This window comes from Poecilia mexicana, unplaced genomic scaffold, assembly GCF_051168715.1.
Source record: "Poecilia mexicana isolate PSO_F unplaced genomic scaffold, ASM5116871v1 scaffold_3, whole genome shotgun sequence".
Taxonomy (NCBI): domain Eukaryota; kingdom Metazoa; phylum Chordata; class Actinopteri; order Cyprinodontiformes; family Poeciliidae; genus Poecilia; species Poecilia mexicana.
In genome coordinates, this window is record NW_028263372.1 from 25685801 (window position 1) to 25703069 (window position 17269).

The 17269-nt window shown below is 37.8% G+C and overlaps 1 protein-coding gene across 1 annotated transcript in view; it reads right to left on the minus strand.

Moving 5' to 3' along the window:
* Positions 1 to 695: 695 nt before the first annotated feature.
* Positions 696 to 17269, minus strand: part of itsn2b (intersectin 2b) — a 46233-nt gene continuing 29659 nt past the window's right edge. Inside the window, exons 26-40 of the mRNA XM_088004370.1 lie at positions 16256 to 16352; positions 15975 to 16166; positions 9675 to 9796; positions 9469 to 9575; positions 8029 to 8212; positions 7203 to 7301; positions 7034 to 7117; positions 6861 to 6944; positions 6719 to 6781; positions 6014 to 6163; positions 4961 to 5079; positions 4796 to 4878; positions 4628 to 4711; positions 4365 to 4538; positions 696 to 3054 (exon numbers count right to left, since the gene is read on the minus strand). Of these exons, the coding sequence (XP_087860496.1) occupies positions 2912 to 3054; positions 4365 to 4538; positions 4628 to 4711; positions 4796 to 4878; positions 4961 to 5079; positions 6014 to 6163; positions 6719 to 6781; positions 6861 to 6944; positions 7034 to 7117; positions 7203 to 7301; positions 8029 to 8212; positions 9469 to 9575; positions 9675 to 9796; positions 15975 to 16166; positions 16256 to 16352 (1785 nt within the window). The 3' untranslated portion in view covers positions 696 to 2911. The remainder of the gene's footprint in view (positions 3055 to 4364; positions 4539 to 4627; positions 4712 to 4795; positions 4879 to 4960; positions 5080 to 6013; positions 6164 to 6718; positions 6782 to 6860; positions 6945 to 7033; positions 7118 to 7202; positions 7302 to 8028; positions 8213 to 9468; positions 9576 to 9674; positions 9797 to 15974; positions 16167 to 16255; positions 16353 to 17269) is intronic.

Sequence of the window (17269 nt, forward strand, 5' to 3'; positions counted from 1 at the left end):
GGCGTGTTGCTGCTCTCCGGGCAGCGTGGAGCCGCTCGGCGCGATTACGTAATGGCTGCTGCTCGGTAGCCCCAGTTGGAGTCGGTGGAGTGTGAAGAAGGATTCATTGAGGTCCATTGGTGTCCACTCCACTGACTTTTGGCCAGGAAACAAGAGAAGCAAGGAAATATCTGGTTATAAACGTTCAGAACCAGATATTTTCTTTATCTTCTATGGTGTCTAGTAGCATCAGTTTAAATCTGACCTAGGTAAAATAGGAAACACAAACCCGGGTTGTTACATATTTTATATTTATGATCTGTGGGGTGAAGAAAATTTTGAGGTGTAATCTTTTTATTGTACACTATTTTGGATTTGAGCTTGAAATTTCAGAGCTGTGCTGTGAAAACTTTAGAAAATTATATATATATATATATATATATATATATATATATATATATATATTACATCTTTGTTTTTTATGTTGGTTAATTTAAATTCTAATTTTGTTTTTGACCAAGGACCTTTTTTTTCTGCTTTCGCTTGGTTAATTTATTTGCTAAATACTTGTATAAAAAGATTTATTGCTTGAACTTTCAGGTTTCTATGGCTTACTTTTATATGTGGAAGGATTGTTTTTTAATGTTTAAAACCAATATTACCAGAACAGAAATTGTGTATCTATTGTTACACACCATCAGTCAGAAATCCCACGGTTTTCTCAGCTTTAATGTCTTTATTCTGCCTTCTACAAACCTGATTCAGAGAGTCATGTGAAGGCCAAAACACTGTGTTAGTGAGGCACTGCGGCAGCCATTGCAGACTAAACGGAAAATAAAAACTAAAACTCAGGACAACTTTACCACCAATATACAGAAAAGACATAATCACGTCATGTAACACATTTTCTAGGAGTTCAAAAAAACATTTGTTAATACGACACCTTAAAACAAACCAACTGGACGGGACGAAATGAAAGAACAACGTGCAGCAGGTCAGACTTCTACCAGTTAAAACACATCGACAGGTTTCATAGACTCAAACCGGTCGACGGTGCAGAAACGGCCTCCAGATAGTCACACGCATAAATAAAGAAATAAATATAAAGTCTGTTTGTATCCAGGAGAAAATAAAACAAGCCAAATGTATGGAAGACCTGAAGGGTGATAAATTGATTTTAATTGATTTTTTTTCCTTTTAACTTTATGAGTTATGAACAAAGGAGAAAAGCTTTAGGAAAGGAGATATTATTTTTTTCTTTTATTTGAATAAAATAAAAAAGTAAGTTTTGGTTAAAAGGGAAATCAAATCAAATAATTATGTCTCGACAAGTTTCATTTTTCCTTTCCTTTTGTGTTATTACTTTAATAGATACAATTTCTCTCTTTTTTGATTTTTAAGAGCTGATCTAATTTTTTTTTTTTTGCTTTTACAGAATGCATTGTATTATTATTAATAGTATTTAATCCCTTCAGTAATAATGTACAACGTTATCACTGATTATGTAAACAGGATCAGTTATCCTCAATAATAATAATACATTAATGCCATTATTAGAAGTATTAATTATGGCAAGAATAAACTTCCATTCATTAATAATAAGAGTATTAATTATCCTTATTTGTGATTCATTCCAATTTAACTTTAGATTTATTATCAATGATAAGGATGGTATATTTATAGAATACAATTCTATAAATTAGAACAGTTATAAATTATTCTAATTCATAATTATTTTAATTCTAATTACAAATTAGAATTAGAATAAATTATTCTCTAAAGAGAAAAATAATAAAAAATATCGCAAGCAAAACAGTTTTTTTTTTCCACTGGCTGAATATGAGAAGAAAAGATAAATTTGGTCAGAGCCCTAAAAACATAGAAATGTCCCTTCAGGGCTTCCATAGACTGTAGAAGTTTTCAGTCTGGTAACCTGACCAGGATTTAATGCTGCATGTTTGCTGAATTTCACTCCAGACGCCACAGACGTTTAAACAGGAGCAGACGGATCAATTAGTAATAATTAATTTGTGCTGCCTTAAAATGTCATCCTCCTTAAATCCTGCATCTGTAAGACTAACACAGGAAGAGGTCAGGAGGTCAGCGTCTTATGAATTAAAGTTACTTGGCCTTGATTGAAAAAAAGCAAAGAAGAATGATCTTATCTGAACAACTCAAGTTTTAAAGTGACATTTCTCTAAATTAACTCCACAAATCAAAGCCTCCATTGTTGTTTCTTCAACTTCTCCCCACTTGGGAAACTTAAACTTCACACATATATTGATACAAACACACCAGAAAACAGGAAATGACCTCAAAACATCGAGTCCAGAGATCTTCTCCCTACTTTAGTAAACCCAGCGGAGAGCAGAGCGACAATCTGAAATTTCTCGTCCCGCCGTCGCAGGCGTTTCACGCTGCCGTCCGTCATCTGTCGTCCATCGTTTGTGACGCTTCTGATGAAGACGAGTCAAACAGCGCGAGTCGGATTCTCCTCAGGAAAAAATAAAATATTCAAACTTTAACATACTCCTGTCCTGACAGCCGGAATAAAACTACTTGATCATGAACTAAATGGCTGGAATCGGATGAGAAGATTTGGCAAAGGGAGAATAAAACCAGACTTTTTTAACAGAGAAGTAAAAGAATTACAGGTAATTTCACTGATTTAACCGTTTAAAAAAATAAAAGGCTGTCTTCTGGTTAGGAAGCATTTTTTTTGACAGAAGCTCTTGCTTCCCTTAATCAGGAGGAAAAGTGGAAACAAAAACTGGACAATTGCTGGATACAGATGACGGCCGATCCAGAGGACTGGGCGGCAGCGTCAGAGGTATTAGTTCAGGTTAGTTTTGCATCTTTAAGGCGTTGAACATGAAACAGTCCAGAGCTTTTCTGCTTCTTGTCGTCTTTGGTAAGTTTCTGAGTCTCCTCGCTATTTGAAGAGCTGCAGGTCGAGTCGCACCCACACCTCCCCGGTCGGGACTTCGTGCAGAAGAAGACGCCGCGTCACCGGTCCCTTGTTCTCCAGCTCCTTCTTGATGGTTGCCACGGGAACTTCCGTCCGCCCAAGGAACCCTGAGGAGAGAGAAACGGACCATGGAGCGTCAGATAAACTTCAACGTCTTTTATTGGGATCTTATGCGATAAACCAACATGAAGTACCATATTTTCTGCACTATACGGGGCACTAGATTGTAAGGCGCACTGTCAATGAACGGCCTATTTTTAAGCTTTTTCCACTTGTAAAGCGCACTGGACGATAAGGCCCATTAAGCGAAACAAAACAGTCATAATAGTCAGTTAAAGCCCAGTAAGCATTACTCCGCGACACTGCTGACTACGGTAGCCGTAATGTAACTAAAACATTTTGATAGAGCGCTGTGAGCCACACAAAACCACTTCAAGGTCAGTAAGCACAACCAGGATAAATCCATATTAATCCACTAGAGGGCGCTGTTCCACTCCAGAACACGTAAGGCAATGTGGATTATAAGGCCTCGTTTCTTCATAAAATTAAGGGCTGCTAAGTGCACCTTATAGTCCAGAAATTACGGTACTGCGTACTAGTGAGGTGAGTAGAGATGAAATGATTAATCATCTACTAATTTATTAGTCGATTAATCGTTAACTGGAGTATAGAGACTCAAAAAAAAGGTCAAAACTGTATAAAAATGGTTTCCATGAAAGATTCTTATTATGAAGGATTCTTCATAAAGTCATGAAATTTATGGACAACCCTGACCTCCATCTTCATGAGAAAACAGTTTCTCCAGTCAGAGGCTTCTTCAAATTCACTGCAACACAGACTGCTGCAGGAGCAGTTTCCTGCCAACAGCCATCACTGTCTACAGTAACTTTTTGAAGACTTTGAATTAATACATTTAATTTCTGATCCATGAAGTATTCTTTAATTTGAATTAAAGGATTTCTCAAACATGCATGAAAGAATCAAAGCAACACTCTAGGCTGACATCATAATATAATGCAAAAATAAAAAAAGTTGATTTTATATAAAAACGTCTCCATTAACAGGATTTCTTCTGGGATTATCCTGTATTTAGCTACATCCATCTTGGGAATGTTTTTCAAAATTTATGTTGGTGGTGCTATGAATAGTTACAGCCGTACAATTACTTAAAGAAAAGTAATAAATAGTGTTTTTATCATGACTTTACTACATCTAATTATTGTGACAAACTACAACACAGTGTTGTGTTTCAGTTCTGATTCAGAGCAGCTAAAATAGATATTATGCAGCTTTTTGTCAGGTTAAAAGGCAGAAATCAGCCAGGAATCGTGCTGCTCCGATTGGATTTTAGACATCAGAAGTGGGTAAATATTACAGTATTTAACCAAGAGGTGAAAGGATTCGGTTTGCAGCTCACCATCTGGTGAAAACTGGTCTCTTTCAGAGATGGTGATGCAGAGGACGTCTTGGTAGAGATCTCTGATGTGGAACTGACAGTTGAAGCTCCATTTTGGGTTCAGGGTGTCGTTGATCGTCCTGGACGTGAACGTCTGAGCGCCCATGGTCACCTCGCAGTACGGGTTGCTTTTACCTGCAGGAAGCAAAGAAACACGACGAGTCTGTGAGGAGAACAGGGTCATGAAGCAGGGAGATGAGGAGGAGGAGGAGGAGAAGACTCACCGTTGGGTTTGGCTGCTTTGAGCTCGGTGGCTTCCAGGATGGTGACGAGGAGTCTGCCGATGCCAGTGCCCTTTATAGAACGAGCTGCACACACACGTTTGACGGTTTTAACGTTCAACTCAGACCAGAACGCAGCAGAGCCAAACATGGCGGCTCCGAATGACCAACCTTGATAAACCTTATCCCTCTTCTTCTTCTCGGTCTCGATGAACTCCTCAGAAGCCACTTTTATCTTCTGAACCCAGGAAGTCCTGACGGCACACAGAGAGTTGGTGAAAACACTGAATCTGCTGAGCTTATCAGAGTGATGCTAGCTGGCTGGTGAGCAGCTACCGCTCGTTGATGTTGTCGGTCCGCAGCATGTAGACTTTGTCGATGTGGGAGATGTGGAAGATGGGCTCGTCGCTGGAGGGATCCGGAAGCTTCACCAGAACCTCGTTCAGCAGAACAGGCTGTGGAGAAGAGGAAACGGGTTTCCACTTTCTAATGCGTCATTTCTTTGCCTGGTCTGTCTGTTTAGTTCACTACTTTTATAAACTGTGGAGTATTTATTACTTTAGACCAACGTTTAGCTTAATACTGGAGCAAGACCAAGAGAAACTCCTGTTAGCTTGTTACTTAGCAACACAGAATCAAACATGGAGACCCGACATTTAGCTTTATACAAATCTAGAACTCGACCCAGAACAGCTGGATCCAACACTTAGCTTTTTACCTCTTTAATCCAGAACAAAGTTAAGACCTAGAGAAACTTCTACTAGTTTATAAATTTTATTAAACAAACATGTACCTTTAAGTTTTTGTCTTTCTTTTGGTTTGTTGTTTTTCTTTTCCTTCTAATTCATAAGGTTTGAACTGCCTTGTTGCTGAAAATGTGCTACATTAATAAAATTACTGCCAGAGGCAGAGTTATAATAGTTTGGGTTTTCTTTACTGCTTAGTTTTATTTTGTTTCATTTTAGTTTAGTTTTATTAGAGTTCTTCTTTTGCTAAAGTTTCTATTTCAAGAAGCTACTTGTAAACGTTATTTGCCCTTTTTAAGTGTTAAAATTCTCTTTTTTTTTCTTTGCTACATCCAGAAATGTAAACTTCATTGTAAGAGCATGTTATTATTGCAAAAATAAAGCTGGAAACTTTTTGAAGACGACTCAACAAAATCAGTCCATTTAGGTCACAAGATTAAAAAAACATCTCAACACTGTGGAGGATCCTGGGTGATTTCAACAACGTTAAATGTGAAAATCAACGACCAAACAAGTTGAAAGGCTAAAAAATGCTGTTTTTACTGCGGCTATAACTACTGATTATTGATTATTCTGATGATTAATTGGATAAAAATACAATTAATGTTTAAAAATGAAACTGGTTTCTGTGGAGGTTCCTTACTGGTTTGTACATCTTGAGCTGGACGTTGTTCCTCTTGCTGAACAGCTTGTCGGGCCCAGAAGAGGTGAACTGTTTGGCAGCATGAGTTAAAAGCAGGAAGTCGTTGAAAAGAAAAGCCCAGAGCTCCTTGCTGCTTTTTGCCTTGTACATCTGAAAAACAGACGCATTAAATAATTAAAAAAACAATAAAATTACAGTTGGAAAAGACAAGAAAATCTACACATTTTAAAAGTCAGCAAAGGGACAATTTGTACTGTTCTAGTTTTATTTTCAATCCATTTAGGGCTGAATCTTCCTCAAATCTGCCAAATTATATTTATTTTTATAATTTTTTTTTTTAATCTTCATTCGATATATTTTCGAAATATTGCAACTCTGAGACTGGCAGAAAAAAAAGTAAGTTTTGATCCGTCATTTATCCCAACATAAAGTAATGCGTTCATTCACAACTAAATATATTGATTTGGATATTTCTGTCTGAAACTGCTGTGTCTGTATATACACTTTTTTGTATTTTTAGGGATGTTCAGATGTTTTTTATTAGAGACAAATTCATCAAGGTTTAAAAAAACATTGTAAGGGCTTATATTTAAAGTTATTTTTTGCTACCTTGTCATTTATTGCATTTAAGAACATTTAAATCATTAAACTTTCCGTCTTCTTCAGAACATGCAGACAAAGTGTTGTTGATTCAGATTTGCTCACCTTTCCGCTGTGCAGCAGTTTCCTGGGGCCCAAACAGTTTGTCAGAGAGTTAAACACCAAATGCTGTGAGAAGAGAGAAGATTAATTAATCTCCTGGATTATAATCTCTTTTTTGAGTTTATGAGTGCTGAACGCTCATCACCTCCACAGCGCCGTCACATTGTACGTGGTTCTGGATCCACTCCAGCCTGTCAGAGTTCTCCTTCTCCCTGACGCCTTCGTTCACCTGGACAGAAACAAAAACGTCTGGTCGCCGCTTCACCCCGAAGAAAAATCAGCAGCATATTAATGAGATCAGATTAAAATCTGAAGAACCTGCTGACAGAGTTCCTCCGCTTTCTCCAGAGCCTCTTTCAGGTGGCCGCGGTCAGGATGGCCCTCTGCTGTGCACTCCAGGATCTACACACACCGAAGATCATCTTTAACGGACAACAACGAACGGACGGCAGAGTGACTGCATCGGGTCACTGACTGGACGACCTACGTTTTTGATGTGCAGCGGGTAGCGAGTGATCCGCTGCATCGGCTTCAGCAGGAAGCTGGACAGCGGCATGCCTTTGCACCTGTAGTCTGTCGCGATTTTCTGGACAGAGAAAAGGCGACGCAGCTTTAAAAAACGTTATATGGATGTAAAGATGTAACACTTCAGACATACCTCAAGCTGGACAATAACATGTAAAACCCTGAAAATAGCCCCGGTTATTTTAAACTCGAATAGTAACTTATCGGATGATGCTGCAGCTGTAAGACGGGTGGGTGTGAAAACAAGTTCATACTTCTTCCCACTCCTTCAATATAAATACACTTTACTACTGTTCTTCTTTTGTTTTAAGTTTATTTTGTTTGTATGCAACTTTATTCTTTTATTACACTACATTCAGTAAAGTCAAACTAAAACTCAAAACGTATGTTGTAGCAGAAAGACTTTCAGTTTTCAAACTGACTAGACCATGTCAAACTCGAGGTCCGGGGGCCAAATCTGGCCCGCCTTTTCCCTGTTGTTTGGCCCTCGGCACTTCAAAATAACGGTTGTTTTATCCATCAAACCACTGCAGTTCTCATCTGTATTCTGCCAAATTACATCATTGTGACAACTTTTTGAATGCAGTGGCGTTTATTTATTTATGTTTTATCAGTTTGTAAATGGGTTTTATCAACTACCCAAAGGGGCTCTGTAAAATTAGAAAATAAATACCATTTAACTCTATGGGTTAGCTCTGTTGGGCCACACAGACTAAATCTCCCGTTTCCTCGGCTCCAAAGGCTTCCTGACCTCTTCCCGACCTTCCTCATTTCGTTTTCCCTCCTACCTTGAGGAACGCCTTGAATTCTGGCTCGTTGTCGGTGCGGGTCTGGAGCAGCGCGGCGCCGTTGAACTGGGACGAGCAGAAGCTGATGTAGGGCTGCATGTGAGACAGCTCAGAGGCCAGGATGTCACCGATCTTCTGGACCGGCACGTTGTCCCCCGTGGTTTTCTTCAGAGCATGGAGAGCCCTGAACGCAACATGTGATCCATTTAAAACTTAAATATAATAAGATATGCAGCGTCTATGGTTAAATTTATCAGCTTAGATAGCATCCAGAAATGTGCAAAACGTATTTATAAGTATGATTGCTTCCTAAAAGGTTAGGTATTTTGTTTTATTTATTTACAATGTTCAGGTCTGGGTAACTTAAATCTAATTTTCTCTGCTCTCATTTATAGATTGTTTTTAGATTAATATATTTCCATGTTATTTATGTATTTATAGTCAGTCATATTGAGTTACTTTTAGGTATATATACATTTTATAAACTTTATCTCTTGTGGTTATATTTGTATTATTAAAATTTAACACTTAGATTACATGTGTCAAAACCCGAGGCCCGGGGGCTAAATTCAGCCCGCCATAGTTTTTTATGTGGCCCTTTAGACTGTAGAGGGACGCATAAACAGAACAGTCAAGATAACAGTGTGCTTAAATATTATTTTATCAATAAGTACTAATTTCTAAGTTAGTACCACAGATATTTAATTTTTATTGCAAATAATCACAAAACCCTGGAAGGACTGATCAGTGTGAAAAGATGGTCAATATAATGTAATTTAAAGAATTTATAAGTATTTTAAAGGTTTGTTTGCTGGTTTTATCAATACATTCTGGCACCAAAGGGCCCTTTAAGAGCCTCCATGATCTTGATTTGGCCCAAAACGAAAATAAGTTTGACAGCGCTGCCTTAAATGGAGTAACTTGTCAACAAATAGGCAATTTCCCTTTGGGGATCAATAAAGTATATTCTATTTTGTATTTTTATATATTCTTATTGTTCGTTTATGTGATCTGGACTGTGAGTCTGTAAATCAAATCTACTGATGATGTCACGTTCAACAGACTGTAGACATTTCAAAATAAATCAACTAAAAAAGAGGGAAAGGAAATGGCATTGTATAAAATTTAACAAATTTTTTGCTTTTTCTACTATTTTGATCAAATTTTCCTCTGAAAATGTTCTAAAAACCCACCAAATGTGAAAATCAGCCCAAATTTGATCAACTTGCCCAAAGTTGTTTTTTCTGGCCTAGTCAAAGTCCAGCAGGTGGTTCTACAAAGTGCTGCATCAGGGGACTCATTACAAATATCAGGGTTTCATTAGAGAAAATAAAAACAGGCCATGATGTGCTACCACAAAGTTGTTTAAAACATTATTTTTTAAAACGCTGAATACTTCATTTGGTTCTGGTTCTGTTCGCTCCACCAGATGATATTTACTTCACGAGTTTACTGTTGCAGGCCAGAAGCTCCCTCCAGTTGACGAAGATCATGGCCATCTCTGCATCAGTCAGCCGCCGCGACTCCGACATCGGCTTGTAGAAAACCTGCAACCAACGCAGCAGTAAGATGAACGTGCAGAAATGAAACGAAGAGCAAAGCAAATGTTTCGTCATATTTTATTTGCACTACTTTCATTTACTTACATCCAGCACAACCTGCAGGTCCTCCACATATCTCTCCTCCGCCTCTATCAGCTCGTGGATGTAGCCCTGCCTCTTCTTCTCCTGGGGGCTGAGAGAGTCCAGGCTGGTTGGGTCTGAACACCCTGCAGGACGGGAGCAACAATCTGAACATTTCAGCCACAAACGGTGGGCCCCTTAAAGATTCTGAAGTACAACTCATTTCTGAAACTTTCTTAAAGGTGACCTTCATGCTTCCTCGAACAGGTTAGTTTAGATCTATGGGTTAAACAAAACATGTTCGTCACATTTCTTTTTAAGAAAATAATTCTGAGATAAATAGATTTTAGTCTGATCAGTTCTGCCTGTTTTGAGTTTCTTTCTGAATGAAATGTTTTAGGACCTCTGTTACTTTTAAATCCAAATTCAACGTTTACACTTGCACATGAAACAGATGTGCAATTACACAACCATGCATCTCTGAAAAGCAGACGTGGAGCCTCCTGCACAAACAACAAGAAATGCAGGAAGTCGTTTCCGGCTGGTAAGTCAACAACAAAACACTCATGTTTTCCAGCAGCCATTGTACAGCTTGTAAAAAACATTCTGGAGCTCAGCTTTAGTTGCTAGGTAACGGTGTAGTGCCCAACAAATGTGACTTAATAATTAGGAGGATTTTGAAAAGGCTATTTTTCCAGACACCAAAATAAACAAGTAACTTATTGCCAGAAAATGGCTGAAAGTTTTTTTTAAGCGCTCTGACTGTTTTTAGAAGCAGTTCAGACCCAAATAGAAGTACAAAAGTTTTCCCTTTTTAAAGGAACGAGGAAAAAAAAGGACAGAAATTTCCAATCAGTAAATTAACACTTACCATCTAAAAGATCACACCTGTGCCATTCTGAGATTCCCAAACAAACTTGCCACTCCTCACCAACAGAGTTATTTCTTTCCTCTTCCTCCCTAAACTCTTCCTCTTCCTCACCCCAAAGCCTTAAAAACTGAAATCTGCCGTCTGAAGTCATTTCTACGGCCGATTCTCTCTGCTCAGGTTTTACAGCTTCCTCTGCGTTCGTGTCCTGCCTGTCTCGTCTGAGCTCTTATCTCCTCGTCGCTCTGAAATCTGTTTGTACCAAAACAGGAAGAGAAATTCCTCCTTTCCCTCTTTACTCACTGGCTTGGTTAGAGACGATACAGGCTAAACGTTTTTCTGCTTTTCCATCTTGACAAAGCTTGAAAAACCGGAAAAAACAAAAATGATTTTTACAAATGTTTCCTAGAAAACTTAGAAAATTGTTTTAGAAACGGCAGAAAATTTTTATCCATTGGGGAAAAATTCAGAAGTGATTGAGAAAAAAAACATTTATGAGGTCACCTAAATCACATTTATGGTGCTAGCAGAGAAAACATAAACAGTAAAGATTTCTAAAGATGAAATAACATGCTTAAGAAAAATACTTGACTGAAGCATTGTCTCAAATAACCCTTTATTCATTTATTTAGAATCAGAAAAAAAATCATCGGTATCAGGCAGATTTGCAGAAGTAGTCACACCGACCAGCACCAGAAATTATTAACACCTTCACCATTATTTGTTCTGCTAAAAGCTCTGAATTCATAACATCAGCAGCTTCATGTCCGGACGCTCACTCCAGCTTCATTTAAAATAAATGCAACACCTGAGCTTCTTTTTGTTCGCGTCACAAAGTAATATATTTAATTGCTGATCTGTAGGACAGTGCAGTCAAAAAATGTGAATAAACTCGATAAAAAGCAGATTTTAGTGTTCTGAAAAATATAAGACCAACATAATCCATTTGAAACCTTTTTCCACAAAACTGATTCTGAACTGAAACTAAAACATCCAAAAGGTTTTGGTCCAAAACCGGCTCATATTTACGACTGTTCATACTTTGAAAACACAAACTCCATTTGAAGAAAAGTAACACAGGACATGATTCTGCCACCACCATGCTTCATGAAGTATGTTTATAGTGACATTTTTCTGTAACTGTTATAATAAAACAGCCAGATGAGTCTGTACAATTTCCCTTTTTGGGAATGTAAAAAAGAGTAACAGAAAAGTAACTTTTCCTTCCACTTGTGAGATGTATTATAAAACATTTAACATAGTGGGGAAAAAATCAAACTGTTGGGTGAACAGTTTAATTTCTTGTATGAGATTTGGATATAAATGACAGAATCTGAGTATAAAGGAGTAAAATTGACTCAACTGACAAATGACCACTTGGAAAAAAAAAACTAAAGTAATTGTTTTTTCTTTGTAGGCCTCAAACTAAAAAAATACTTTATTGTAACTATTAGGATTGTTTCTCTTTTGACACGAAACAAATTTCTTTAAACTCATCTTAAAATCTAACAATGCAAGAGCCACTTGAATCTATTCCCACTAGAAGTGTCTATCAGTAGTTTTGATATAAACGGACCTCAGCTTGGGTTGCTAGGTAACGGGCTGAGCTCGGGTGGGGTTGGTAGGTGATGGGCTGAGCTCGGATGGGGTTGTTAGGTAACGGGCTGAGCTCGGGTGGGGTTGGTAGGTGATGGGCTGAGCTCGGATGGGGTTGTTAGGTAACGGGCTGAGCTCAGTTTGGGTTGCTAGGTAACGGGCTGAGCTCTGGTGGGGTTGCTAGGTGATGGGCTGAGCTCTGGTGGGGTTGCTAGGTGACGGGCTGAGCTCTGGTGGGGTTGCTAGGTGACGGGCTGAGCTCAGGTGGGGTTGCTAGGTGACGGCGTAGTGCCTACTGAATGTGACTTATAAATGTAAGCAGGAGTCTTAAATCTTCCCCAAACCGAAGGGTGCACTTCTAAGCTTCTCCAGCAGTAGGCGTCTACTTTGTTTAGCAATGAACCAGAGTAATAAAAAGACAATGCAGGAATCTAAAGCCTAATTGCATGCGACTTATGAAGACAACATTTTTAATAAACTACAGCTCTGTTGGTGATGTGAAGAGTTGTTTTTGGGTGTTTTAGGATGCCTGGATGTTTTCTGTAAAAGAAAAGGCCTTTAAAAAGTCTTTTAGCCCACAGACCTTATGGAGATCCAAGTCATAAGCAGAAACCTCTGCTGGTTCTACATCATGTCCAGGGTGTAAAAACCTATAAAAACAGGTTTTTCCTCTCCAACAGATTTTAGATGAGTTGTAAAAAATGTAACATTAAAAGTGGAAAAAGGTCTAAAATGATTAATCTTGATCATACCTGGTATTTTAAGAGGACGTGAAGATTTTTTATGTCCATTGCAAAGTATTAATCATAACAAATACAGTTTCTAAATTCATACATCTCAAGAAAATCTATAAGAGCAGCAGGAAAATAATTAAATCCCTATAAAGGTGTAGGATAAACACAAATTTATGTTTGTAACAGCAACACCAATACCACTTATGGCTTTTAAATAGATATATATATATTTTTAAAAATCTGTGACCCAACCGAGTTTCATTGGCATTAAATCAACACACAAGCAAACATGAGAAACCAAAGAAGAAAAACACGTTTCATAACCACAGAGTACATAAAAGATGGACGCAGCCACACAACATCTCTTTTGTTCAGTATTAACTTGAATTTAGGCTTCCACTACCTTAATCACTGACTGAGTTTGGTCCACAAGCAGCCCCATCCACCTCACCGTTACTTTAAATCTATATTTGTTCATTGTTTGCAAAAAGACAATCATAAGATAAGAGTTTAGGAAGAAATGTCCTTTCCTGACTGGCCTTTTCACAGTCTGCTCAAGGTGCGACTGAAGAGCCTTTGGTGTTTATAGCCGTCTTGTTAGTAAGGAACGGAGGAGAATGTGGGGGTCAAAGGGCGCCTCAGAAGCAGGAGATGTCACAAAGCTGCATCAACGCTTGTCTGTAAAAGAAAGCCAAGACAGCGGGGGAAAAAAAAAACCTCGAATCAGAGACGCCGTTTGGGATTCTGCGAAGCTTTTCCACAATGCCACGCTTTAGTATTCACAAGACTTTCCACATTTTGAACTGTTACAGGAATATTTCAGTGTATTTTAGTGGGATTTTACATGAAAGACCAACACAACGCAGTGCATACATGTGAAGTGGAAGGAAAACAACAAATAACAAATCTTAATTAACTAAAAACTATCTAAAAAGTGAGGCGTACATATTTAGCCTTCCACATTAATTACTTTGCATTACTTATCAGTTTCACTTATACCATGGGAAAATTGTCTTGTTATAAGTAACTTTATATACCAATGGAACTAGTACTTTGTAACCAATATTAAGGAATTATTCAGTTGAAAAAAGTCTATTTATCCTGCCAAAGACTTACTTGTAAGTTAGTTTTGACTTATTTCAAGTGAAAAAAGATATTTGCCCTAGAAATTAGACTAAAAATAGTTGGTAAGATTTGGTGTTTTTGCAGTGAAATATCTCAGGCTCAGTGAGATTAGTTGGAAAGTGTCGGTGTGGCAGGAATGACAAATTTCAAGCCTCAGATTCAGAAGGATTTAAAATATGATTTGATCTGAACCTGTAGCTCTAATGTGAAACTTCCTCCCAGTCTCGTGTTTTTTTTTTTTTTTACCGTTTTTTGTTTTGTTTGAGGCTGGATGATGGTTTTGCAACTTGGATTTAGAGCTGCAACTAACGATTATTTTAGTTACCAATTAATCCATTGCTTATTTTAACGATTAAGAGAATAAATCTGCAGATTTTTCCTTTAAGCCTCGTTTATACTATTTTATAAATACATTAAAAGATGCAAATTAATGAATAATTCCTTTTAAATAAGAAAAAATGCTATAGTGAACACTTGGTCATTTGTAGCAAAGGATGCATCTGATGCAAAAAAATAAAAATACTTCTAGCAACATGTGAAATGCTGCTTGATGTAACATCAGTAAAGCGTGGGACTGACCTGGGGACTAACTTTTGGATTAACTGATTAATAACTGAATAACATAAGGCTCCTAAAAATGTTATTTATTTATTTATTTAATTAAGTTTTTTTTTATATATATATATAGATTTTTAACCAGGTGAAGCTAAAACTAAGACACTTCAGTTTTGGGTAAAACAGAGGGTATTTTTCATCTTAAATGCAAAATGACAATTATTTCAATCATCAATTCATAATCTGATTAATTGTTTCAGCCCTACTAAGAATATTGTTTCATAACGCAACTCTGCTTTGAACTTCTCCATCATTTTATGTTTCATTTGATGAGTAAAGGAAGCTTAATATAATCTGAGATACTCTTCAAATTTTAATTTAAGAAGAAAATGGAAAACATTAATTTCCTTTTCACCATTTTGTGTTGGTTTGTCACATTAAATCCCAAAAAAAAGCTTAAGTTTGTGCTGAAAAGGAGTGTGAATACTTTTGCAAGGCAGTGTTCATTCTAAAAACACAGAGAAATGAGCGGGAATGACCAAATATGGCAGCTGTGGCTCCGTGACGTGTTTTGTCAAGGCTGTGTGAGAAGGGCCATAGGCTTTTTACAAACACAAGGTCGCCCCCTGCTGGCAATTAGAGAGAATGCGGCTGTTTGCATTCCTTCTGGTGACCAGCAGGGGGCGAGCAGGCTGTGTCCATCTTTTACATACAAGAAGCCTATTTCATGTTTTTCTAACGTTAAAAAAATAATCTTTATCTTTTAATCCTTTCCTAGAGATTGTTTTGAGATTTAACACCTCTAAAAATGTGAAAAAAGAAACGTATCTGGATACAAGGTGAAGCAAAAGAGAGGAAAGACAAGCAACAGAAACCCACCATCGCTCCATTTAACACACTTTCCTGCAGATACAGCGACACCAGTTCAAAATTTGAAACAAAAACAAAAGAAATCCACAAGGATAAAAGGCACAGAGGTTTCAACAACCCAGAGAATCAACACAGTGAGCCAAAAATCGTTCAAAGACCCGTTATTTATATAAAGGAAGACATTTATCCTTTTTCTGGGTTCCCCTCAAATGGTTTAGTTTGCAGAGTGGAATAATTAGAAGACAGAAAGTCCAGATTTTCACCCCATCAAAGCAACAGAGCGTGATAGTGGGTCTCTGTGGCCTGGAGCAGAAGAGGAAGAGGAAGAGGCTTTCTACCACCCTAGAAGGAGAAAGACAAAGGAGGAGAAAGAGAGAGAGGAAAGGAGGAATAAAACAAAGGAGGAAGTGAAAAGAGGGAAACAACAGGAACTGATCAGAAATTATTAGTGATCACAGAAAAAGTTTGATAAATCAGCAGATTTAGGATTAGTTTCAGACATATGGAGCCCCAGTTTCAATGCACACTTCTTTGGTTCCATGTTTTGTGAAAAATTTGCGTTTTAGTTTTACTCACATTTTTGACTGGGTTCATTGTCCGTGGTCATCTGGACGTAATTGAAGGGGAACAAGCCGGTGACGCCATTAACCTCTCCCTTCCACCATTCGGGGTTGCTCTTGTCTAAAACATTGATCAGTTGCCCTTTAGAGAAGCTCAGCTCGTCCTGGTTGGCCGCTGTGTAGTCGTATATGGCGATCACTTGGCAGACTGAGCAAACAGGAAAGAAAAGAGTCATTATTTATGAAAAATTTTATTTATGCTACTCGGATGTCGCATCCAGAGCTGTTGCGTCTTACCAGACTGTTGAGCAGGAGTGGATTTTCCGCTGTTGGAGCCCAATATTTTGACATGAGCGGAAGGGAACCAGCCTTTCTGACGTCTCTTGCCGCGTGCCTGAAGTCAGAGAAGATCAAAACGTACATGCAGAAAAATGTCTCCACAAAGAACACATGGATTTCTACAAGAATAACATTATTATTATGAAGTTACACCACATATTTTCTCTTATGAGAGCAAATGGACAGAAGCAAAGCTTTATCCAAACATATTACTTGTAAGTCAACACAAACTAATTTACTTAAGAGTATTAAATAAATCACTTCAATTGCACAAAATGCGACTAGACTGATATTGGAAGAAATTACATTCTACTCCCTTTTCATTTATTTTGTTTAAATTGAAGACTATTCTCTTTTGATAAGAATAATTATTCATCAAGCTGCATTTCTACAATTGAGCGTGTAGTTGCAGCAGTTCGCCACCAGAGGGCGTATCGAACACAGTGAGTACTCCTGACTCAGCAAGCCAACGGAAATTCAGCGCTCTAACGGCTGTTAAAACAATGGAAAACACTCAATGTTGGTCTCATATCTATCTATTAACAGACAAATTAGTAATATAATTATAGCAGTGTTTAAGTCCATGCTAATATGGGGGAAGTTGGCCATTTATCTCTGAGTGTGTAATGGTTAAGTGTTATTTGTTAGCTTGCGTAAGCTAGCTAGCAGCTAGCCGTTAACCGTTACAGGTGTTACACCATATTCTGTGACCGCCGTATATTGCGACAGTGGAAGGCGTTGTAGGAGGCGCTGTTGCAGTTTTACACTTCGCCATACTTCGGCCTTACGCAAATGAAAAAACCAAACAAAGAACAAGTAACATATTATCACTAATATTGTTATGCATGGCCACAGAATATGATAGCTCTTATAAGATATTGTGACCACAATGCAACTTATTGTAAAATCCTAAATATTTAAACCCAACTGTTTCTGCCAACTCTCTCCTTCATCTTAAATATAATGGGACTA